Source organism: Rhipicephalus sanguineus, unplaced genomic scaffold (genome assembly GCF_013339695.2).
Source record: "Rhipicephalus sanguineus isolate Rsan-2018 unplaced genomic scaffold, BIME_Rsan_1.4 Seq6307, whole genome shotgun sequence".
NCBI lineage: Eukaryota > Metazoa > Arthropoda > Arachnida > Ixodida > Ixodidae > Rhipicephalus > Rhipicephalus sanguineus.
The window spans coordinates 45,799-72,439 of record NW_023615658.1 but is presented as its reverse complement, the minus strand read 5'-3'; the positions used below and the strand labels follow the sequence as shown (position 1 = coordinate 72,439).

The window sequence follows — 26,641 nt, the reverse complement described above, 5'->3', positions numbered from 1 at the left end:
CGTGAAATATCGCACTGTTTACGGTCGTCATCAGAAAAACGGAATTCTACCATTGCTGCATAACAGAGGGCTCTTCCAGCGTTGTTTCGCTACGACAGCCTTGGGCCACCTTTAATTGCGAAGCATTTCTCTACAAACGATACACACTTTGTCCGTTTCTATCTATCTATCTATCTATCTATCTATCTATCTATCTATCTATCTATCTATCTATCTATCTATCTATCTATCTATCTATCTATCTATCTATCTATCTATCTATCTATCTATCTGCATATGTCTGGGCACTCTCGTGGTCGACTTCCTCCCTCCCCCCCTTTGAAACGTGGTGGCCGACGTCACGAATCAAACACGAATGCTCGAGCGAATAGCACCGGCCTGTGATTTTTTAGCAATGATGTAATGCGTCGGGTAAAAGCAATTTTCAGTTATTCAAAATATGTCGCATCACTGTGTCTTTACAAAATAGAATATTCGTGGCATCAGCTCCTAAAAGACACTGCTGCTGCGAAAAAATCACTGCAGCACAAGTTTCTAGGACCTTGAATTGATGGATCTGGCGAGCCTAAGGTGCTTCTTAGGGTTACTCTTTTTCATGTACATGGCAAACTTACTTCAGTTTTCCTTTCACGCTGCGTGTCCCACTATCCTGCGTGATAATTTCAACAGGTGTAGATTTCATGCATCTTGCACCGACTCTTTTAGGCACATTCATAGTCAGCTTCTTTTTCCGTACAGAAAACTCATCCCATTTCAAATCTCGGTATAATTATACTGCTGCTCTTCGGGCACCTTTCGGCGCTTGTGTAGAATAATGCAAACACCAGAACGTAATAATTATATGGTTCTGACATTCGGTGTACGCTGCCTTTGACCAAGCGCACTATCTGTGTTCGAAATGTCAAAGCATATGTGTGAGTGTGCCGTAAAATATTCAATTTCAGGCCGTTCTCTCGCAATTAATCATATACAAAAATGCAGACTTCACACTTCTGTGGCATCCTTTTCGTTCGACATTGATTGCTGCTTGATGGTCTGTTACTTTCAGAACAATGCAATTTTCGCCTCGCCTATCTTCACGCTCACAGCTGTCTCATCCAAGAATGACAATGTAGTTTAATCCCGATTCGTTTATAAAGCAATGTGTCAAGATATGAGCCGCAATAAGCAAAGCCTAATTGCATACTTCGACGAAGGCAACGAACAGCAGATTGACAAAGATACGAGACGGGGAAAACGATCAAAATTGCACCCCTTAGTCTTGTGCATGCCACGTGCTCAAACTTGCATAAAACGAACCTTCGCCTCCCCGTAGAAAATACAGCGCCCTGTGAGTTAAGATTTGAAGCTTCTGCTTCTTCTCGTATTGACCGCATTTCTCATTCTGGCTGTGATGCAGGAGGATAAGAGCTACCTAGTCGTTGCAGGTAAACAATAATTTTGCTCCTATTTCCTCAGGTGACATTGACAATATGCAAGACCCACCCGCACCAGAATTACATAATGAAACTATATCATACATGCTCCTATTTACTCAATACCGTACGAATATTCAAGGTACGTAGATAATGTTGTTACATGAACCTGTAGACCTGGGAGGTGCGTGGAACAAAAGGAAAATCGTAAATGAGCTTCTTGAATCAGATCATTACCTTCAACGGAGCTTGCTTTTAATTAGAGCACTGCACACCTGGCAGCACTTCAATTTACATACCCGAAAAGAGGGAAACGAGCAAACGCACGTAACTCCGCTAGCGTTCAATGTACACTTGTGCACAACTGCCACGCCACAACTAAATTTCGACCTCTAGGTGGTTTAGAGGCCCTTTAACAAAGACAAACGGCATGCCTTTCTTTGCAATCAGGCGTAGAGCATATAGCTCAGAATTTGTTTCAATAGATAAAACGACAAAAGAATTAATGTCAAATTTTCAGAAAGTGGATGATGCATGGTGAACTACAGCGCAACCACCTAGACGAGGACGATAAGAAGAATTACACAAGGCGCTGAATTACAACTATATTATTTTCTTGAAAAGCGCACATGTATACGTGCCACAAAAGAAAACACAAAGAAACAACAACAAAAACACGTGATAAATCAACAAGAGATGAAGCCTAGCCATTACCGTTATCGACACATGCTCTATTGAGATCGCTCAACTTTTTCTTGGTTAGTGCTATCGATGTCACACTTGTGCATTGCACATCCCAGCGGTAAATCGCTGCTTCCTGGATAATGTCCTAGGTAGGTGTGTGTGAACTTTTCCCAACTATGCGGTAATTCTCAAACTTGGGCTGAAACATACATTCGTCACAGTGGATGGCAAGGTGTCCGTTCGCTTTCTCTATTACATTATCATGATGTCTCAGCCGGTCATTCGCACACCCCCTGGTTTGCCCAATATACATTTTGCCACTAAATAATGGTAAATGGTATACCACACCTTGCATACAATTAACGAAGGGTTCTCGGTGGTTAGTCCAGCAAACGTTGTTTCCTTTTCCCGAACAATGACTCATACTGCAAGATGCAAGTGGTTTCGTCGAAGCAGAGAACACCAAGTGCCCGCTCGTCCAGCTATCGTTTTAATGTTATGCGAAACTGCATGAATGACAGCCCAATTCCCCTTATGCACTTTGTGATGGAATTTCCGTTCTGAGCCCTATAAACCTTGCTTTTTACACCTAAAACTTCTGTGTGCCACATAGGAAAGCAAGTGCACGGGATCATCATCAGCCTGTCTACGCCCACTGCAGGGCAAAGGCCTCTCCCATGTTCCGCCAATCAACTCGGTCCTGTGCTTTCTGCTGCCACGTTATACCTGCAAACTTCTTAATCTCATCTACCCACCTAATTTTTTGTCTCCCCCTCACGCGTTTGCCATCTCTTGGAATCCAGTCAGTTACCCTTAATGACCACCGGTTATCCTGCCGACGTGCTACGTGGCCGGCCCATATCCATTTCTTCTTCTTAATTTCAACTATGATATCCTTAACCCCCGTTTGTTCCCTGACCCACTCTGCTCTCTTCCTGTCTCTTAAGGTTACACCTATCATTTTCCTTTCCATCGCTCGCTGCGTCGTCCTCAATTTAAGTTGAACCCTCTTTGTAAGTCTCCAGGTTTCTGCTCCGTAGGTAAGTACCGGTAAGATGCAGCTGTTATATACCTTCCTCTTGAGAGATAGTGGTAGACTACCATTCATGATTTGATAGTGCTTGCCGAATGAGCCCCTTCCCATCCTTATTCTCCTAGTTATTTCACTCTCATGGTTCGGCTCCGCGGTTACTACCTGTCCTAAGTAGACGTACTCCTTTACAACTTCCAGCGTCTCGCCACCTATCGCAAAGCGCTGTTCTCTGCCAAGATTGTTCCACATTACTTTAGTTTTATGCATATTAATTTTCAGACCTACTCTTCTACTTTCCGTATCCAGTTCAGTAATCATGAGCTGTAATTCGTCTCCCGCGTTACTCATCAATGCAATGTCATCAGCGAATCGCAGATTACTGAGATACTCTCCATTAACTCTTATCCCTAATTCTTCCCAATCTAGGGCCCTGAAAACCTCCTGTAAACACGCGGTGAATAGCATTGGAGAGATCGTGTCTCCCTGTCGTACGCCCTTCTTTATTGGGATTCTGTCGCTTTCTTTATGAAGGACTATAGTGGCTGTGGATGCGCTGTAGATGTCTTCCATTATGTTTATATAGGCTTCGTCGATGCCCTGATTCCGCAGTGCTTGCATGACTGCTGATGTCTCCACCGAATCAAATGCCTTCTCGTAATCTATGAAGGCTATGTATAGGGGTTGGTTGTATTCCGCGCATTTCTCTATCACCTGATTGATAGTATGAATATGGTCTATTGTTGAGAAGCCTGTACGAAATCCTGCCTGGTCCCTTGGTTGATTAAACTCTAATGTCCTATTAATTCTGTTAGCAATTACTTTTGTGAATAGCTTGTAGACAACGGACAGTAAGCTGATGGGCCTGTAATTTTTCAGGTCCTTGACGTCCCCTTTCTTATGGATCAAGATGATGTTGGCATTCCTCCAAGATTCTGGTATCCTCCCTGTCGAGAGACACTTCGTATACAGGGTGGCCAGTTTCTCTAACATAATCTCTTCCCCGTCTTTCAGCAGGTCTGATGTTATCTGATCCTCACCAGCGGCTTTGCCTCTTTGCATTCCCTTTAGGGCTTTCTTTACTTCTCCTGTTAATACTGGTGGGATGTCAGATTCCTCTGGGATATTGCTGCTTCTTACATTATCATCCTGACTGTCTCGGCTGCTGTACAGATCTCTGTAGAACTCTTCCGCTACCTCAACTATTCTATCCATATTGGTTGTGACCTTGCCATCCTTGTCCCTTAATGCATACATCTGATTTTTGCCTATGCACAGTTTTGTCTTCGTAGCTTTGAGGCTTCTTCCGTTCTTTAGAGCATGCTCAATTCTCTCCATGTTATACTTTCTTATGTCGGCTACTTTACGCCTATTGATCAACTTCGAAAGCTCCGCCAGCTCTATTTTGTCTGTTGCATTTGAGGCTTTCATAGCTTGACGTTTCTTAATGAGGTTTTTCGTCTCGTGGGATAGTGCACGGGATAACCAGAATTTAAAAGGCGAATGGACTGCTCACTGAAAGTAGCTTGAATTACGTGACTACACGATTTAGTGAGCGCATTCATGAAACATAGTCTCGAAAGGACCCTTTTGACTAGTTTTCAATGTGCGGAAGAAGAGGCAAAAGCGAATTTTATCTATTTGGTTCACATGGCCAACAGACATGAAGAGCAAAAAAATTCAGCCTAAAGTCTGGAAAATGGATTGAATTAAATCTTGGCTGATTCATGCGTTAACATCAACAGTTTCATGCACGTTCGAAAAATGGAGAGCACATCTGCGACGTGTTGAACAAGACCTTCCGGGGTACACTCAAGTTTGATAAAAAAATCGTCCACATAATGAAAGACTTTCGGTGCACTAAAATCGGAAAGGCAACTAGATACGGTTCTTTGGAAATGTGGTAACACCAAATTGCTGGGCACTGGGGAAATACACGATCCGACACAGAACCCATCTTTCTAGAGAAGGATTTCGTTATTCCATATAACATGTCAGTTTTCGGTACATAGACAACAATTCAAGGAAACGAGTGGCACTCACACCTGCAGGGTGTTGAAACGTTACCGCCCCGAATCGGCCTATGCATTTTGAGTGCAGAGTGCATTTTGAGTGCATCTTGAGAAAGAAAATAGTACAAATCAATGATATCTTTTGAAAAGGCAAAAAACAACTTGTCAGAGGGATTGGCATGAACTGCTACCACCGACATGCAGTTCTTGATGAAGAAGGGTCATCTACCGCTAGTAAATTCAAGTTTTCTTCTAAGAGATTTGCCAATGCCTTCTGCCAGATGTGAGTCTCCTCAAAATAGCGCAAAATGACCAGTCGACGTCGTGGGCTTTCGACTTGTTGTCGGTGTAGTCGTCTTTTTATTCAAAGCCACGTTTGGTGCAGGAAGCTTTCGGAGGTCGGCGGGGAAGACCAATACATCAACTGAAGAAAAACAATAAAATGACTTTTGTAGCGTCCAGCCGAGCGCCCCAGTTTATCATCGAGACGACAATTTATAGACCCGCGAAAAGAAATGAAAGGCACGCGCCATATCCTGCCAGGGGCTTATCGGCACCGGCCAGGCGACGATGAACGTGTGGCAATAAACGTCACTCGCTCCTCGGAAACTTGTCTGCTCCTTTTTCGCATGAACCCACGCTGACACAACTGCCGACGAGGATGGGATCTGAAACCGTCGTTCCTCAATTTGGAAGGCAAGTGTTTCCGACATTCGCTCAGTGAAGAAAACCGTCTTTTTGCAGTGTGCAAGGCCGGTGACTTTCGTTATTGCTGAAGCCGAGGCGGCGGGGACGCACTTCGCCGGGAGTCTAGGCCAGCTGGAAGCTTTCGGCAAGTCCGCCAGCAACTGCGCTTCGTACGAAGAGCATCTTACGTCATTTCTGATAGTCAACCGTGTGCGCGACAGCGACAAAGTACACGTGTTTTTGAGCATCATCGGTCCCAAGACCTACGGGCTCTTCTAGTCATTAACAGCTCCAGAACTGCCTTCTACAGAAAGTTTTGAAGTCCTGAAGAGCGTTTTGAGCACCACCTGTCCCCGAAGCCGTCCGTCATTGGAGAGCGGTCCAAGCTTCCCCGGTGGTGTCAAAAGAAAAGGGAGTCCTTATCTGAAGATGTTGCCGGGCTTCGCAAACTGCCACAAATGTGCGAGTTTTGAAGGGCGCTTGACGAGTACCTCCGGGACCTCTTCGTGTGTGGCCTTCTACGAGAAGACATTCAGCGAACGCTTTTCACGGAAGATACCAAGTCAACATTCCAGAAAACGGTGAAGCGGGCTTTGGCCATAGAAGCGGCTAAAAAGAGGGCTGCTGAAGCACGCAGCAGCGGCTTTGCAGTCAGTGATGTGCACAAGGTGAATTCGGAGTCCCAGAAAACAAACAAAAGGTGGTTTCGCTGCGGTTCACCAAAACACAGGAGTGAAGTGTGGCGCCATGTGGACGCAACTTGTTTCAATTGCGACAAAAAAGGACATATCCAGAGAGCTTCGCGAAGTGGTGGTAAGACTTCGTCAAAGAAAAAGCCGAGGATATGTGAAGATGCTGACGATTGAGTCGCGGAAAGCTTCGACCCTCAGTCAAAATGGCGTGTCGATGGCTAAGCTCGATCCAGTCACCGTACAAATGGCTTCGACGGCGTCTTGGTGAACATGCAGCTAGAAATGGGAGCGGCTGTTTCCGTCATTCAACGACTCAGTTCTGTCAGCTGTTTCCTTCGGCTGTGTGGGAGCGTACTACCGTAAAACTTCGTACCTACTCAAGAGCAATGGTAGGACATCAGGAGTTCTCTTCGGTCAACGTGCAGCACGGCGAACATTCTGCGCGTCTTCCGCTTTACGTCGTGGACTACAAGGGACCACTTTTACTGGGCCGGGAGCGGCTGCACGCCGTCCAGCTGGAGTGGGCGAAAATATGGAACCTGAACACCTTGCAAGGTCAGACGCTGCTACTCATATCAGCGCAAAAAAGAGGCTCGACGCATTCCTGGTGAAGTACGAACCCCTTTTCAAAGATGAGTTCGGCATTATAACAAAAGAGCGCAGCGAACTTTTTCGTAAAATTTATATGAAGCCGAGATTCCTAAAAGCCAGGAGTGTTCCGAATGCATTGCAAAAAGCTTTTGACGCTGATTTGGCTAAAATTGAGCTACTGGGGATTATATCACCCGTTACGACGTCAGAATATGCTACGCCGACGGTACCCGTGATCAAGCAAGATGGTAACATAAGGATTTGCGGCAACTACAAGACGACCGTTCACTCTTGCCTTGATGTCGACCGCTACCCATTGCCGAAGGTGGACGGTCTGTTCACAGCTTTGTCGGACGATAAGTATTTCTCGAAGATTTATCTCAATCATGCCTATCAGCAAGTGGTTATGTCGAAGTCGTCAAAACAATACCTCAAGTTAAATACGCAGAAAGGATTCATTGCTCTTAGGGGACTAGCGTTTCGAATTTCGTCCGCATCCGGGATTTTCCAAAGAATAATTGACACCATGCTGAAGGACTTAAGCGTGGTTCGCTGCTGCCTAGACGACATTCTGGTGACGCGTAAAGATAGCGAAAAGCATTTCATGAACCTGGAAGCTGTGGTGAAACGACTTCTTGAAAGAGGCGTCCGCGTCAAGGAGAAATGTTCATTTTTCCAGCAGGAACTTTGCTAGCAGAGCCGCGCACGCTAGCGCAAGCATCCAGGCACGCTAGCAGAGCCGAGCATCACCTTGCATAGTATAGTGTAGCAAGGGGTGATAAATAGAAGTGAACGTGAGGGTGAGAGATAAAATGGTGAGGCGGAAAGAAATGAGGAGGGGGCATAGTAAAGCTTAGAATAACAGAGAGCTGAGCTAGTTGGTAAGTATGCATTCTAAAAAGACAGGTCGTGCAAACACGGACACAAGAAAGAAGTCAGGATACTACAAACGCCGACTAACAACTGAGTAGATGCACAACGGCGGAAAAGAAAAAAGGCACGAAAACTTATCTGCTCATGCCCATGCAATAGGCGAACCTATTCACTTTAGAATGAACATTGTAAAGCGTAGCACAAAAATAATGAGAGAGAAATAAACAATTGCAGAAAGAAAAAGAGACAGAGAGCACATCAACGAAAGATAGAAAGAAAGACGTAGAGAGAAAAAAAAGAAAGAAAGAAGAAGCAAGCATCGCATCGTCTAGTGACCAGATACCGCACCACCAGATACCGCACCGCGTGTGCAGTAGCTAAGCCACGCCCATCGACGAAGACATCGTGCGCAACCTCCTCTCTATTGTTCATAGCCTGGTTGCGTACTCTCTTGGGGGAAGCCGCGCATCTCGAAGCTAAACGTGTGACTTGACGGCACGTACGAGTGGCGACAGGTCAGTACTTCATTGTTCCAAGCTTTGCGCGACAGTGCGAACGTCCCGCATTTTTTCTCTCGTTCCTTGGTTCCCTCTCTTCCTGTCTTTCTTATGTTTCTCTCTATCTCTTTCTCTTTCTTTATATGATATGTGCTACTCTCTCCTCCTCCTCGCCCTCGCATATCTCCTCATCATCCTCACTTCTCCTTCCCACCCCCTTCCGCAACTACACTATGCAAGGCTAGGTTATGCTCTCCTAGTGTGCCTGGATAGCCGAGTGGTTACGATGCTCACATTCGGATCGTTGGTAAGCGTGTTCGAATGAATCGAATCTTACCTCGTCGGGAAATTTAGTTTTCAAAATAAAATTTATCTCCCTCTTTTTCTGTCCAGCTATCTTCCTCTGTCTCTCTCTTTCTTTTTTCTCTCCGTCTGCACCCGTCCTCTCACCTATCACAGTTATTGCATCCGACGCCGTACAAATCGGCGTACGTGTTCTGGGAGCGAAAGAAGGCGAACAAGAGGACGTACTGGTTCATTTTCTGCCGTCGCCAAACGGCTTAAGGAAAACCTTAAGAGCTACGCTGTAAAACATTGTATACTGTGCTTGGTTAAGTGCTGAAAGAGTCAGGCCTCGGTTGTGACCTGCGTAGAGGAACTGGGATCATCCGTGGGCTAGGCGAGCGAAGGCTCGAGCATGATGGTGAATGGTCCCATTTTCAAGGAGTTAGAAGTGGGCTGGTGCCCAAAGAATTGGGGCAGTGCGATTGCCTGTGTTCTGATTCCGCATTTTATTAGCTAATGTGGAAATGCTCATGGTCATGCATGAACTTTTTCAATCTTCGGTGAGAACGTGCCGCTAGATTTTGCCAGTATAGGCACAAGAGCTTTGATGACTGCCCAAGGCCGCGCAGCCGTGCTGAATATATCATTACACCAGTACAATTTCCGTGCTCTTGGAAAAGAGTCTAGACTATTTTGCACAACGCACTATCGATATCTATATTTACGAAAAAAAAATGAAAAGTGGACAGCGCAGTATTGAACAACGATTTTGTGTATTTAGGGTTTCTATTTATGAAAGGGTGGTATTTGATTTTGGAAACACACTTTACCCTTCGTTCACTAATAAAAAGTAGCCCATCACTTTATACTGGGTGTTTCAAGAAAATCCTCGGCAATCCTCAGAAATAAGATATTTTCACGCTGCCTTCATAATTACTTTTTTGGTGGTGGCAGGCACCTTGTCATAAGTAGAGGCATCGATTATTAGAATAACAAAAGAAATTAGGTTAATCAGCTTTTTAATTATTGGAGACAGGTGGTTGGCTCACATGGGAAAATTGCAGCCCTCCCCGCGGAGAGGCTTTTGCCGCTTTCAGAACTCGCGAAAGCAGCCGCTGGCAATTATTAGCGATTAATGAAATGTGACGAATTTCATCGGCGAAAGGGAAACTGACACTTCGAAGAGCGCAGCTGTCATACTCTTCCGAGACGCCCGGAATCAGCGCGCGTCGTTGTACCAACCATCGATGGACCTCGCTTCGCGGTTGTGCTAGTTTTGTTTACGATTAGAGTACGTATGGCTCACATACCTTATTAAATGCAGAAGAGCCTAAATCCCTGCAGTCGCCGTCGTGAACAGTGACCTCATTCTCGGCGTCTCCTAGTTGCGCTCATCGGAGCTTCCGTTTCGGTTTCGCCGGTCAATTTGGTTAAAATTCATAGCTCCGCATTTATTACCAGTGGCCCATTTTTCAAAATTTCAATGCCTGGATGGCCTCTTATCACGAAGGACCGCAATTGTTCCATTTGACCCGACCGCTTATCTCGGCTAATTAGAAAGCTAATTAATTATTTTTAGTTACGGTAGGTCTTAAATGTCCTGCCAGTGGCGATGATGCAACAGTGCTCCAAGTCGATCATTTACATTATTGACTTGAAATGCATCGAGATTTTCCGCAATTTCAGTGTTTTTATCGTAATTTAGTGCTCTTCCAATCCCGCGCGCATAGTTCAGCTTCTTTATATTGAATAAAATTTCCGGTACGATAAGTTACTGATTGAGAGTTTTGCTCTTGGTCACATTTACCCCACATAGTTGAAAAGAAATTTATTCGCATATGTCATCGAAAGGTCGCTGAGCCTCCTAAACAAGCACATCCAAGCTGAACACGCTCATGAGTTGAACAAGGGTCCTGAATGATCTTCATGAATTTTAAAAATCAAGATATTTCATCAGCGTGTGATGACCCCATCTGCAAAGGTACATGCCTTCTTTGCTTTCATGGATGACTTTATCGGCTTAGCACACTTCAAGGATATAAAAGATGTAAATTGAAGAGAAAAGATGCTTGGGATGTAAAAAGAAAATTTTTGTAGTATATATTTATCACGAACAAAAATATGCCTTGGACACTTAGGCAGGGGCAAAACCCGCTAGTTGGGGCTATGCCTTTTGCTAATTAGTCATACTGTGATTATTAAAGCAATATTTTTTCTACTTAAAATATAGGAAGACGACGAGGTGGTGGCGGAGGAGGAGGATATGCAGGAGGACGGAGAGGAGGCATTGGTGGAGGCGGTGGCAAGGGCCCCGGTCGATGAGCCGTCTCGATAGAACTTCATTGGCAGCTCACTGCCGGCGTTGTAAATAAGCAAGCTATAAACACTTTCAAGCTGGTTTGTTAAGTGACCCGCTCACTTCTACAACCGACTCACTAATGTAAGCAATACCTCTCCCTCCTTTCACACGAAAGTGTTTTATGCTGGGGACCACCAAGACTACAGTGACGTATTTCTGTAACGAAAAAGACATCAAAAAATACACACGATCAGATGGCAAAGAAAAAAGTTCCTTCAAAGGGATTCGAGCACATGACCTCTTGTCCGCGGTAACAAGATGCCGGGCACGCTATCCACTGCGCCACGGTCACACTCTCTGGAGGCGGTTTGAATAACGGAGCAGTGTGAGCTCTACGAACGGGAATGGCTAGGTGCTCGTGATACGCACTTCTTCAGATTTGACATTAGAGGAGCTGCATTTAGCGCATGATTTAGAAGTACACCAATCACTACACAAGGTTTTTTTTTTTTAACACGGAAGTGTTTTATGCCGTGGTCCACCAATACTTCTGTGACGTATTTCCGTCCCGGAAATGACGTCACAAAATGCGCACGATGAGATGGGAAATAAAATCTGAAGAAGAAAGTTCCATGAACGGGAGTCCAACCAACGACCTCTCACTCCGCGACAAGAGATTCCGGGCACGCTATCTACTGCGCCACTATCACACAATCTGGATGCCTTACAAACACGCCTTTTATATCTAATAATTTCTTCTCCCAGCGCTCCTGATCGGCGGGGTGGTGTCGCCGTCCAGGCGCGGTAAAGAGAAGGACTGTATCATGACCATGGCCTTCGCGATTCGCAGCTGCAACGCGTCCTTGCTATGCGTCCGTTCCATTCGGCGTGTTTCCAATAGATGAAGTGCAATTTTCTCAACGCCATAACACACCACGAGGTGGTGACCTTGAACCAAGCCTCGGCCTCGCTCATAGTATCCATCTATATGAAAAATAGCTCTGCGACGCGCGCCTGCCTCGCCTGGCTGTAACACTGCCTTCCCTGCTTAGGTTCGCACCGAGAAGAATCGCGGCCGGGCTAGAGGGGAGACACGACGCGCGTTGCGTCTCCCTCTAGTCCGGTCATGCTGTTCTGTTTACTGTTTAACATGCCGCGGGATGGCGACCATAGCTGTCGCCCTTCTGGCTGTCACACCGCGTTCTTTGATTACGCTCTAAGTGTTAACTACTACATCAACCACAAAGGTTTGTTTAGTCGTTATTCATGAATGTTAGTCATCGGGATGGAGATGTGTCACCAAGCGTCAACTTGGGTGCATCCACGCTAAATGGTGCTGTATCTGCCAAATAGCAACAGACATTGAGCAAGCTATCTTATATGAATGTACAGTAAACATTCAACTACTTCTATAAGGACACGTTTTACTTTCGTGTTATACCGATTCCTATGACGGGACGATCAGCCATGTTTTTTTGTCTACGCGCTCGCTCTACGTACGCAGCCATCCGCTAGAAACTAAATTGTAACGACTCCGCCGTAAAGTTTATCACGTGTTGGTTATAAGATGGATCCTCAACAAGTGCGTGAAATCAAACAACTCAGTACGCCGAGCAAGTGGTTCAGTATGGCTGTAGGCCAGTCCTCAGTCTTTTATACTGAGTACTGGCATTAACATTGCTGTAAGTGTTACAGTCGAAACCCGCGATAACGAAATCCCGAGGGAACGAAATTCTCACCGCAAGGAAATATTTTCGGAGCACCGGCGAACGCCCAAAGGAGACAATGCATTTCGTAACTCGCGACTACGAAAGATATTCATACCGCAGTCCCTCATTAACGAAATTTTTGAAACACGAGTGCGCAAATAATCTGCTCTCGCAGCATTAACTATACATTCGAAAACTGCGGAAACGCATTCATGCTACACTTGAATTGTGCAAAACTATCGCTACAGCGCACTTGAGAAGCAGCCGTCTTCATTGTTTAGAAAAAAAAAAACAAAGCTGGTGACAATGATGATGACGATGGCTTGCCGAAACACCCGTTCGTTATCGCGGACTGCGTAGCCAAATCCACATTCCTCATAGTTTCTTTCGTTGGCTTGGCTCTGTGGTGCGACGTGAACTGTGTGTTGCGATTGCTTCGTCCGACTTCGCTGCCTGCGAAGATGCCGCCTCCAACGAAAAAGCGGAAGTTCATCACGGTGGAAAATAAGCCTGCAATCATCAGTTAGGTGGAAAATGGCAGGAAAAAAAATGGACATCGCCGAAGAATTCGGCGTTGCGTGCAGCTCGCTGCCTACGATTTTCCGCATTTCCAGCGGAGCCGGAAGAAGGTTTGCCTGTAGGCGCACTTGATGACGGTACTGGTGCATGAGGCGAACTTTGTGCCGTGGCAAACGAGATTCCCGATCGAGAGGCATGAATTTGCTGCATGGTAAGGCCCGCCAAAGCAAATTTACTGACGTTTGAAAATAAAAAGTGTTTTTTATAAATTCCATGTCTTTTCTGCCGCATTCTCGCGCCAATGAAATTCCCGCAACAGAGAAATTTTGTGCTTTCACTGCCGATTTCGTTATTGTGGGTTTCAACTGTAATTCAATGTAAGTACACTGATGCCATCGCATTTATCTACATGCAGTATGATGTATCATCTACCTTTACTTCTCGTAATTGTAATGTTACCTATGTATGTGCACTAGGCTGTCTTAGCGGTATTGCGACACGTTTAATATTGTGTCCTACATGTCAACGCTCGATGTTCTTCAATGTGCGCAAAAGTGCACTTTGTTTTCACCCACACAATCTCTCGCGCAATTTCAGTACGATCATTTAGAAACCAAGTGTCCAAATGGGGACAGCGACTTACCAGCTTGAAAGTACGATAAATAAAATTACTAAATGTGCAACCACTTCTTTTAAACTAACAGTTTATGAAAGCGTCTCCTATATTTATACTGCGTGAAAAAAGCAAATAAACAATATCAATGCCTCTTTTTGTATTTTTAACACGAAAGTGTTTTATGCCGGGGTCCACCAAGACTTCAGTGAGGTATTTCCGTCACGGAAATGACGTCGAAAAAATATACATAATCAGATAGCAAATAATAAAAGTTCCCTCAACGGGCATCGAACCCATGACCGCTTGGTCTGCAACAAATGATGCCGGGCACGCTATCCACGGTCGCAGACCCTACAGGCTTTACAGACGCGCCTTTTATATATACCACATCTACCACTCTACCGGTCGGCGGGTGGTGTTGCCCTCTGGGAGCGGTAAAATAAAGTAATTCTTCATTACTCTGTCCTCCGCGATTAGCACCTGCAACGCGTTGCACGTGCCTCCCATTTGGCACGTTTTCAATAGAAGTTCAATTTTGTCAATGCCTTAACACACCGCGAGGTGGCCACCTTAGCCAAGCGTCGTAAAAGCGTCGGCCTCGCTCATAGCTCTGCGACGCGCGCCTGCCTCACCTGGCTGTAACACCGCGTTCCCCGTTCACGCGCTCGCCGTTAGAAAAATCACGGCAGGGCTACCGGGGCGGCACGACGCGCTTTGCGTTTCCCTCTAGTCCGGCAAATGGTCCGGCCGTGGTGTTCAATCACATTTTAACATGCCGCAGGATGGCGACCAAGTTCTGTGTCCAATATGCGACGCTCTTCTAGCTATCACACCTAGTTCTCTGATTACGCTTTCACCGTTAACTACTACAGCTACCACAAGGGTTTGTTTAATCATTTAGCAGGGACGTTAGTCGTCGGGATGGAGATGTACCACGAGTCATCAAAGTGGGCATATCTACGTTCAACGGTGCTATAGCTGCCAGACATCAATATACATTGTGCAGACTCCCTTATGTCAATGTACAGTAAACAATCAGTTACTTCTGTATGGGCACGCTTTACTTTCGTGTTATTCCGATTCCTATGACGGAGGGATCAACCATGTTTTTCTTCTTTCATTTTTTTCATACAGCCTTTTCGTTTTTCTCTTTTTGACGGTATTATACCTCACCAAGTATTTGTCGCACATTCACGAATGTGAATGTGAGACAAATACACTCAGGAGGTATAAAGAGGAGATATGAACAGGAGATATGAATAACAAGGAGCGTCCATCAATTCCGACTCTACGCTACCATCATACTCTACACTAGCAATGCAGGCCAACGTTGCCTAGCGTTAATCTTTCATACTTTCACAAGAACCATTATTCGCACCCATTCATTGGCACCGGAAAGACCAAAATATTGCGGGGTGAAATTTCCTTTTATTCTCACATCACTGTCTTTCATGATATTTGAATGTAAACATTTTATTCTATTTCGTAGTTCCGCACTTCACTATAAAGAGGGTTCAATAACAGGATAATTAGCACGGGAAGTTAAGGAAAGAATATTGGCTCGCTGCCTTCACAATTACTTTTTCTGCGGTTGGTGATATTAAGACCACTATACCCAGCAATTACGGTAGTAATTAAATAAAATTATTTAATTATTATTTTCATTAGCGGAGAGAGGCTGTCGGGTCAAAAGAGAGAATCGCTGTCCTCCCTGGGAGGAGAACATTGCCGTTTTGAGATTTTGAAATATCGGCCTCTGTTGCGAAGCAATCACATTTAACTAAATTACCCGGCGAAATCGAAACCGAGCTTCCGAATAACACGACTAGCAGACGATAAGAATAACGTTGCTGTTCAAGGCGACGATAGCAGTAATGTTAGTTCTGAATTTCTTAACGTACGTGCACCATACGGGCTTTAATCGCAAACTAAACCCGCACACCAGCAAAGCGATGCCACTCAATGGATTGTGCAACGGCGCTCGCTCAATATGGACACCTCAGAAGAGCATGGCAGTTTCGCTCTTCTGAGTTTCGCTTTCAGTTTTGCCGGCGGAATTTGCCAGACTTTAGTTCTCCTTAATAACTGCCAGCGGCTGCTTTTGCGAAATTTGGAAGTGGCAAAAGTCTCTTCGTATGAAAGGCTGCAATTTTCCCATTTAACCCTACCGCCTATCCACACTAATCAAGAGTTAATTAACCTAATTTCTTTATATCCAGCCGTTATTGACGCTTTATTCATGTTAAGGTACCTGCAACCGCAGAAAAAGTAATTATGATGGCAGCGGGAAAATCTCCTATTTTTCTTAGTTTTGAGGATTTCCGGACCCATTTCTTGAAACACCCTGCATTTTCGCACATGCCATCTGCATTTATTCTAGAAGTTACGAAAATGTACTGTTGCACAACATCCACTACTTTGTCAATTATCTGAATATTCTGAGCTTCTTTAGCTGTTCTCATTGCTCTAGGCTGAAGCCAGCGAATGTCATTCTGATTTTCGTTCGGCAAATGCTGAAAGCGCTTTGAACACGTTAAGTTGACGACGACCTTTCTATTTTGCATCATCGTAAAGTGCTTACCTGCTCCGAAGCCTCTTTCGCACAGTCTTCTTCTCTTTTATTTGTTGCCTGTTTGTATTATGCTTTCGTATTTGTATCTTCCCACGATGTATCTGTGTGCAGGATTCTTCGCTTCCTTTACTTCGTCCAGGATAACGCTGCAAAATTCGCAGGACTGAAATACAAGAACAAAATTAAAGTGCGATGTCCATTGGCTTTTGCTCGTTCAGTGCACAAGTCTGACATAATTTCCCACATAACAGCTCACTGAATTTCAGCAGCCTAGAATGAAGACCCCATACAAATGTCCTTTTTTTTAGAAGTTGCGCGTGTGTGTGTGCGCGTGGTGTCTGGGGAATGGGTGTGGAAGAGGTCGGCCTCATGTGTGATGCCCGCTTCCCATTTCCTTCAGGCAAACATTACACGGGAGACAGAGTGTACCTTCAAAGCAGCAAACAAAAAATAAGGATTTGATGTTCTTGTAGCAATTGTGTGTATAAGTACGCAAAAAAGAGAACTAAGGGCAATTATGTGGACGCTTGCAACTGTTGTTCTCCGAAGAAATGCGCCGTAGGAAAGAAAAATGTCCTCTATGGAGTCCTCTATACAGCTTCGATGGAGTGCGGGTTAGGACGTTTACCTGCGTCTTGTGCTTATGACTACAACAAATGAGCTTACTTACCCCATGCCCTCCTCTATTTGAATATAAGTTTACATTGGTCCAGTTTTAGAGGGACAAAAAGCAAGCGAAAACAAAATGGCACAGACAAATGACATGGCGTGTGTTACAGTTTTGTCTAAAATGTTTGCATGTTTCGTTATTTCTAGTAGAGCTTTCCCGCTCTGTCTCACTTGAAACAATGTGATTTCGAGCTATCGTGCTCTAATGCCCCATCGGGTTTCCTATGCTCTACGCTATTTCCAACTTTGTGGTGACACATTTCCGAAGTAACATTGCATCGCAACGATGTTTTCGCGGAAGACTCAATCGCGCTTTGTATGATGTTTCCTTTTGCAAAATATGGAAGCGAACCTGTTTGTGGCTGGCGTGCTGTGTAGGAGGGTTAATTTTTTTGTTTCTTCTTTGCAGCATTTTCGTAATGCACGTGAGGGACATGTTTCAATTTTTTTAGCGCAGCACTGTTCGTCGAACGAGATGGGCCATGACTGGTCCCATGAGAGGGAGTTATTAAGTGCTACTGAGATTTTTTTCTGACCTTGAAAAATTTTGGAATCTCATGTCTATCGCTACGTCAGTTTCTTTTTTCTTGTTTTTTAGCGTTCTTGTTTAACGAGTGACCTTCCAACATCAGAATAAGGCAGACGTTTAGGGGAAGATGGAAACTTAATATAATATCTGGGGTTTAACGTCCGAAACCAGCATATGATTATGAGAGACGCCGTAGTGGAGGGCTCCGGAAATTTTGACCACCTGGGGTTCTTTAACGTGCACCTAAATCTAAGTACACGGGCCTCAAACATTTTCGCCTCCATCGAAAATGCAGCCGCCGCGGCCGGGACTCGATCCCGCGACCTTCGGGTCAGCAGTCGAGCGCCATAACCACTAGACCACCATGGCGGGGCGAAGATAGAAACTTAAAGATATGAAAATTGCTTGAACACGGGGGCTCAGTGCGGCCAACATTTCCACTGGTGGTGTTCTTTTTTTTTCTTTTTCAGAACAACCTACCGGAGCGCGTGTATTTGTCTGCTTATGCACCCTCTCCCGTAAACAATACAATCAGAGGGAGAGGGCAAGTGTGAAAATGGTGTTGGGGATGTGAAAGAGAGGTTGGCATTTGCTGTTTTGAAAAAGACAAGACCACTTGCGCAAACGTTGGCTCTCGCGACACCCCATCTTCGAAGATTTTTCATCGCTTTCAACACTAAGACATAGAAATCAGAGCAGCTACGTAATAGGCGTATTGGTTTGTCGATAAATAATAGCTCAGGAAATGACGTTCCAACAGTGACAAACCGCATTCTTGTAGTGAATGGCTCTCGTGCACTTCCACACAGAATATCTCGAACAGTTTCGTAGTTTGCTGCGCGACCACGGCGAGGTACGAATGTACTCTCAGCGCTCTTTGCATATTACCAGCATTTCGTAAGGGCACCTGCATGTAGAATAACTATAGTAGTTCTATATTGAATTCGGGCCTGTGACGCTGCCGTACGATTATCGCTAATTTTTATGGAAGCATCCGTAGTACTCGTGCAGCTCATGTTAACATCTGTTTTTGATCAGTAGCTCTACGCTTCCGCCTACACAGCCATAAAACGCCTTTGTGCATGCGTTTGACCTTCCGACTCAGCCAAGGTCAACGCCAACGAAAGATCTTCAGCGAACACTAATGCACCGCGTACACACAGCGTGTGTGCCAGGTGAAAAGGGAGAGTGCACACACACGGAGAGTACATACACGGTGTGTGTTTGCACTTTCCGCTTTGTTCGTTCTCGTGTTCCCGCCCTACACAACAAATAGGCTAAAGCAATACGCCCAGTCTGATATTCTTACAGCATAAATCAAGATTTGAAACAAAGATAACCCTCTGCAAATGAATGGTCCGGTCATTTTCAAAAGCAAGCAAAATGGAGCTATAGCTTGACAAACCTCCGCGTTCAACCACGGCAGTTATATTTTTATTTTTATACTTCACTATTCCGAAACAAAGCCGCAGTTTTCTGAGCGCCAGTGCACTTTAATTGATCGAGCCTATCTGCTTTCTCCAGGAAATACGACTTCTGATAGTTTTTAAGCAGCAGCAAGTTGAAGTCATTTCAACGAGGCTATAATTGTACGCGCTTCAAGCACTGCTAGGGCTTCGTAGGGAAGGGCAAACAGCATTAAAAAACTTAATTTCCACTTTTCTGTGCCAAAACCCCGGTATCCTCATAAGCCACGCAGCAGTCGGGGCCCCGAATAAATTTCGTCGCCTAGAGTTTTTTCCTTGCACGTAATCTATTGGGACGCAAGTGTTATTCAATATCTTCCCCACTAAAATGCGACTTCCGTGGTCAGGAATGAAGCCCAGAGCATGACAGCCTCTAGGCTACAGTGGCTGGTCACTAGCATTTTCTTCGCAGTGCCGAGTGCACAAGAGCCCCGCTGGTGAGTTTTCTGTTTTAATATACAGCTATATTCATCTTAGAATCTTGGCTCTTTAGCTAAAGAGAGTGAGCACCAAGAGCGAACATGTGCTTCTTCCCTAGGATCCGGAAATGTACACGGTACGCTTGCGCGGAAAAAGACGAACGCAACAGCCGGAACTCATTCGTGGGGAAAACGAGAAGGGAAGAACAAGCGGGAACAGGGAAGCAGACGGGAAGCGCGGCTTCGCTCGATATCCACAGGGTGGCGCTGGCGTCAGCGCTGCTCTCGGTTTTCAACCCGGCGCGCTCGCCGCCACGCTACTGACTTCGCGTTGAACATCCTTCCTCTTACCTATGACGCTTAGCTTTTGAATTCATCCTATCTCTTCCTCTCGCTCACACCCTCTCTTGCTCTTCAGCCACTTTGTATATCTCTTCAACTCCGTCCGCGGCGTCTGCTTTTCTCCATCCGCTGCCCAGACGCTTCCCTTTCTCCGGAAGTTTCCCAACGGCTCCCGGGAAAGGATGGAGGCCGATAGAAAAGCGCGGAACCCGAGCGAGTTAGAGGACATCGGCCTCGGACGCGGTGCTGTCGTGGTGTGCTCTCCAAACGTGCTCAACACTGGACGCTGATCGCTTCAACTTGGATGCTTAAGCACGCGTGCTAAGACTCGACACTGAAATGTTGTCGCCCTCCGCTTCAAGGACATTAGCCGGCAGGTAGGACAACCGGTGTTGCCTGTCATTCAGCGCTACCTTTGTAGGACTTCTGTGTCTGCAGCATTTAGAGGCCGACCTGTGGAAAAGGAAAACGTTTCGCTAGAAAAAAATATTGATGCTCTTAACAGCACCGTTATTATTGTCGTGATCATTCCGGCGACGATTACCTTGGGGGCAGGATTTTCAACTGTCGCTTCAATAGGTGAGTCTTGGTGCAAAACTCACCAGTCACTTCTTCACTTTCATAAGAATTTCGCCGTACCATGTACAGGAAGTGACATTTTGGCAAGCGAACAAAATAAGCAGACAAAATGTGAGACTATTAATTTTTTTTGCGGAAGTGCATCATACATAGAACAGTTTTTTTTTTGTCGTTCCAAGTTTGTTTTTGTTCAACTATATTGTAAGGGGTGTCTTTTAGTTAGAGGGACGGAACTAAATTGAACAACGCATTTTGCCAGCTGGCTTCACGTGGATCGGGACCACAGGAGCATGTTCAACATCATTTCCAAAAACAAAGTATTTCCTCCGTGATTTTGCACTGGAAATATCCTCCTTGCGATTGATTCTCAGGATTTATTTAGGACCACTTCGCCTTTAATTGTAATTTGTAGTATTATTACAGCTTCAAGGACGACTGCTCTGCACGAATATAGCGGCTATCTTGAGCTTCGGTGTACTTATACTAGCGTCAATGTCGGTGTCGCCGCTTCTCCTTCATCATTTCGTTTTCACCGGTGCTCCAATGGTAGGCCCGTAAAATTCCTCGTACTACTAAAAATTTGTACGACGGAACAATGTAAAACTTTCGTGCTTGTACCATTTTTACCACTAACGTTTACATCCTTTTTTAGTCCTCCGAAGCTCTTTAGACCACTGCTGGACTGATTGCGGAATTTGTAGGTCCATTACGATTTCGACATGTTGAACATGCATAGATAGCTATGTAGCCAGTCCCGCTTCTGTAGCGATGCTGTTTTACTTTTAAGGCTGCGCTACAGTGAATAATAAATTTGGAATAGAGTTAAATAGTGCGCTTGATGATGTGGTTAATTGACAGGGAAAAAATGCCTGAGAGAATCCGCTGTCCTTGTTGGCACATAACACGGACAGGTTGATTACTTCCGATATTTTCTCAGCGCAGGAATCGGTATCGTGGGCTTACAAACTTAGTGAAAGAAAACATTTTCGTTAAAGTCTTATGTAAGCTACTGCGAACGGTGTCGCTGAAGGATATCGTAAAGTGCAACACAATGTGTCTCAGACATGTCTTATTAAGCGGCAGCTGTCATTGATAGTGAAAAAAAAACAGCTGTAAGTACCCTGAACAGTGAAAAAGTGGACGGAACTTCTTTAGGTGAACGGCTTCTACAAAAGCGAGAAGCCTCGTGGAAAATGATCAGCAAGGAAGCCTTACTTCATGGTCTGGGTGCTGACTTAGCGTTTGGAGCTCCTAATGGTGAAAGCGCCGTTAAGCTTTCGCGTGAACTTTGGCAAGTCGCAGGGATGGTGTACGTTGCTTTTGCTTCTATGAAATGGTTTGGGTGCAGACAGGAAATTGTGCTGCTTTGTCGCTGGTTAGCGTAATCCACTATTTTTGTTTGCTTGTTTTGTCACTTGATGCTGTCAAAAACAAGTAAAGATTACTGGTAATCTAAGCCAACATCAAGGGTAGATGCTCCACTGTGCACAGTCTTTCTTACGTAATCTCGGTCAGCAAAGATAACCCCGGTGCAAATGTACTTAATAGGTTTATCAATTTCCTTTGATTCAGTAAAAGAGGCTGCAGTGGTTACGTCGGCTCATTCCAACTTCAGATTTTTTTATCCGTTTAGTCGCCTGCAAGGCTACTGCTGAAAATCAAGAAACTGACCATGTTAGCCGTTTTCGCACCTGGCTCATAGGAAGGGAAGAACGAAATAGCAAGGGAGAGCGATCAATGACTCTTTGGCGAGTGGGCGCACCTGTGCGGCCTGCTTTATCGTAGTGAAGCATACTAGACATCGATAGTCCCCTCCACAATGCGGCGCGCATCCCCGATAGGTACCTGTCTCCGAAACCATCCCCTGTTCTCTTTGTAATTTCACTATGACTCTCAGAAAAGTCATTCTGGCTTTGCTCCCATGCACATCGAGAAACATGTTCTTTTCTGAAATAAGACATTATTTTTACTTTGTTTTCCGAAGCTGAACCCGTATAGCGTGCATTTCGATGCCACGGATTTGAGATGCACTTGCATGAAGCACAGACGCAAAGAGAGAAATTATCCTTCAACGTCATGTCGTATATCTAGTCGGGCGCATGCGCTGAAATTGCACTTCACCCAACCTTCTATTTTTTAATACTAGGTGCAATATAAATGGCGTGGTGGGAAAAATGGCCAGTAGCATGAATGCTTTAGATTTGCTTAAACTTTTTCGATAATCTGATCTCCGCCTCTCTTTCGTCCGTATCATCCGCAGGGAAGTCACTTCTTTTTGGTGGCACACCTGAGAACACACTGGACATAAGCGGGCGTTGACATCCACATCGTCCTCACGTTCATCAACTACGAAGAGTCGACATGCCGAGCACGGGACATGTTCCATCGCTGTCAGCTCTCCAGCCCCCGCACGACAACGCCCACAACCATCACAACCCTGCAAAGGACCAGTACCGGGTCGTGGTACTCGGGGCAGCTCGAGTGGGCAAGACAGCCATCGTACATCAGTTCCTCTACGACGAGTTCCCCGCGGACTACTTCGCAACTGTGGAAGAGGCGAGTCCACCTTGTGGCACTTTTATTTTTTTTTCCTTTACAAGAATGCGCGCACATCCACTCAACATACATACATACATACATACATACATACATACATACATACATACATACATACATACATACATACATACATACATACATACATACATACATACATACATACATACATACATACATACATACATACATTAACGTACGCATGATCAGAGACGAAAAGATAGGGAATGTTTTTTTCAAGGTGTTACAAGGCCAGAACCTAACCTTCAGCGAACTTACTACCTACGGTTACCTTTACGCTTAAACCGTAGAGATGAAAACAGTGAATAACTTACTTGAAGTTAATCAAGATTGTGGCTTACCTAAGCGGCGGCCATCATTTGCGAAACAAATAAAAGCTTTATATAAAAAAACGTGATAATATGACTTCTGTCAAATGAAAAACAATTTTATTTACACCCGTTTTCAAATTTTCATTCAGACCAAAACTGACACCGCCTTTCATCAAAATTTCGGCTTACCACAGTAGCAAAGTGCTGCACTTTATTAAGTTGTTGTTCGATGCGCCAAGGTTATTATTGCTCACTTGAGATAAAAAAATAACAAAAGACGCCATAAGTGCCAGATCTTAAACTCTTTTTTATGCTTCCCTCTCACTCAGTTCCACACGGGCGAATACGAGCTGAACGGTGCCTCGCTCAACCTAGACATCGTAGACACGAGTGGCAGCTACCCGTTCCCAGCCATGAGGCGTCTGGCCATCACCACTGCCGACGCGTTCGTGCTTGTCTACGCCATTGACGACCCGGACTCATTCGAAGAGGCTCGCCGCATCCACGACCAGATCACCGACCTACACTCGGCCAAGGCGCCCGTGGTCGTGGTGGGCAACAAGTGCGACATGCCCTCCGCGACGCGTCGTGTCCGAGGTGAAGTCGCCGAGACCATCATCACCATCGACTGGGAGAATGGATTTCTTGAATGCTCAGCAAAAGAGAACATTAATGTGTTCGAAATCTTCAAAGAGCTCCTAGTCCAGGCCAAGATCCCGTACGACTTGAATCCGGCCGTCGTGAATAAGAGGCGTCGCTCGCTTCCTGTGTACCCGACCAGTCCGAGCATCAAGGACAAGACGCTGCTCAAGAGGAACAGCTGCGCTGTTTCGTAGCTGCGTGGATGTGATGTCTAGTGTGACGTGGGCTTTTGTGCACCTGCTGGTGTCTACTGTGGCCATGGTACAGCTCCCCACGCACTTCTTTGGAACTCAGAAGACGAACTCGGAGGCGAAAGGTACAATAACACTGATGTGTTAACGACGAACGTCTCCTACCAGAAGGAATGACGATAATGGACTACAACCACCTTGCAGGAGAGAACAATTGTGCCACACTGTACTTCTCGTGAAAGCTGTGAACAAACGAAAGAACCTTGATTCTTAAGAGATATGCCGACGTATGCGTCCGCCATAATATTCAACACTACATGCGCTCCCAAATGTATTCGGTAAAGTTGCGAAAAGACGAACATCAGCTGTGAAAACCTCGTGTGTGCGTACATGTATCCTACCAACACGGAGATAACATAGGTTTTCACAGGCGCAAAAATATCTGTATTTCGTCAACACAGCGGTAGCTGCCTGCTGTCGATTACGTGTCTAAGAATGTTTGCGATGCAATTTAGGAGCAAATAAGTTCAGCAGCCTTGTCACTTGACGTCACCGTTCTCTGCAGAATAAAGAAGCCTAATCAACTGAAGCGCTTTGTTTGCATGTAAAGGGAAGTGAGCGTTAGAATGAGTGATGTGAGGGTGAGGAGCACGGAAATGAGGAGAAGAGAGGGTAAGGCATTGCATAGCCATGTATAGAATGCTATAGGTGAGCGTCTTACCCGTCTTCTAATCTCCACACCACACCAAGTTCCTCTTTGGAGCGTCGCGTTGCAGAGATACCAGTGCGAGGCTATATTTTTACGCTGTCGGCGGTTAGCACGCTGCGCCCGCCCTGGTGGTTATTCAATGTACCCCAGACATGCACACGTTACTCGGACTCTGGAAGAATTGTCGCCGCGCACTTAGACATGTCTCAGCTTATTAGCTGATTCAGCTGTTGATAACTCATCCGTGAATTCTTGCACTCGCACGAGCACTTTCAAAGAAACTCCCCTTTCTCAAGGGAGAAACAATCCAGAAGTATGGTTTTGCTGGACAAGATGAGTAATACATCTAGACGCGGAGGATGAATCTTCTTCTTGACGTCAAGAAGGTTAGTTGCTCGGGCAAATGCAACATCTTCTCCGAAGAGACCCCCCCCCCCCCCAGAAATGAAAAAGAAAACAGAACAAAACCAAGAAATCTCACAGAGCCTTTTATGCTTCCGCCTAAGACGACTCGAAGGCAAAAGCCATCTTCTTTTTCTTCTCAGTCGATATAACGACCCCCCCCCCCCCCGACCCACCTCCCTTTCTATCCGAAGGTTTGAGTACCTAACGTGTCTTTGCATTGCCTCCAGGATTGGATGAATTGCAAGCTTTCTGCACCTTGTCTGGCTTTTTACTGACTCCGTGATCGGCCCACCTTTAACCAAGCGATGTTGTCATGTGATGACGTCATCATGTGACGCCCCCTTATGTGACGTCATCATGACGACATGATAACGTTAAAATGTTCAAAATGTGTGACGTCATCACGTGGCGATAATACTTTGAATCATTCTTGTTGACGACGCCAATGGTAAATTTTCGCGTTTGATGAGGCATCTAAGGCTATCACCTTAAAAAAAAGAAACGGAAGCTGCGATGGGGCTTCGAGCAGCAAGTGCATCCCATTCGTTGCGTGACAGACGAAAGGCTCCCACTGCACTTAGAGCTCGAGTGAATGTACCAACCTGTTAAGCAGTGAGCAGGTGTAGTGAAACGCCTAAATTCGAGGCCTCATAAACCAGCATGCATGGCCTTAAAAAATCATGCCATATCCACGAAGTGAATGATGATTGAGGAGCTGCTTCGAAGATAATCGGGTAGGCCGTGAATTTTCCGTACAATTCCTCTACTGTCATATAAAGACGTCACACGTTGTTATAGTAGCGATTGTGGTCAGGTTGTCGAACCACAAGCGGTCGCAGACTTTGCAGCTGTGGCCGAACGTGTAGTCGAGGAAATTGCGCTTGAATCGCGCGTCGGTGCCACGAACTTCAGATAGCGACCGCTTTCGGCGCTTGGCCGCTGCATCCCACGCCCGTACCTCTTCGAGGTTCTCTTGCCGCCGCTTCCGCGCTGCTTCGGCTTGGCGGGCTTGTATCTCGGGGTCCGCACGACGCTGACCTCTCTCTGCGGCCTCGCGAGCTCTCACCGCAGGGTCCTGGCGGCGAGCCCGCACTGCTGCAGCCTTGCGAGCCCTCCGCTTCACTATTGCGCAATAATGGCGCGTTCACACTGAGACATTCGGCGGCGAGAGCGCGCGGAATCCGCTTCGGCGGCAGCGAGATCCGCCGGAAAAGCACTTACCGAGCCTATCGGTCGAGGACCGATTTTTGCGGCAGCTGCCGCCGGATTCCTTCACAGCGAACCAATCGGAACGCGAGTCGAACATTCGAAAAATGGTGGC

The 26,641-nt window shown here is 45.7% G+C and overlaps 1 protein-coding gene across 2 annotated transcripts; it reads left to right on the top strand.

Moving 5' to 3' along the window:
* Positions 1-1,202: 1,202 nt before the first annotated feature.
* LOC119377955 (GTP-binding protein Rhes) lies at positions 1,203-24,786 on the top strand. Of its 2 annotated transcripts, XM_037647236.2 has the most exons (3): positions 1,203-1,427; positions 22,746-23,041; positions 23,703-24,786. In XM_037647236.2, exons 2-3 carry the CDS (start codon positions 22,847-22,849, stop codon positions 24,207-24,209), a joined length of 702 nt encoding a protein of 233 aa, XP_037503164.1. In that variant the 5' UTR covers positions 1,203-1,427; positions 22,746-22,846; the 3' UTR covers positions 24,210-24,786. The 2 variants fall into 2 exon arrangements, 1 of the variants encoding a protein (XP_037503164.1); XR_007414720.1 differs by lacking the exons at positions 22,746-23,041; positions 23,703-24,786 and adding an exon at positions 10,997-11,172.
* The last annotated feature ends 1,855 nt before the right edge of the window (positions 24,787-26,641 follow it).

Excerpts from the sequence above, each read along its gene's own strand:
- LOC119377955 (XM_037647236.2), top strand. The coding sequence starts at position 22,847 with ATGCCGAGCACGGGACATGTTCCATCGCTGTCAGCTCTCCAGCCCCCG. Across the intron at positions 23,042-23,702 it reads ACTTCGCAACTGTGGAAGAG|TTCCACACGGGCGAATACGA; the intron begins GCGAGTCCACCT and ends CCTCTCACTCAG.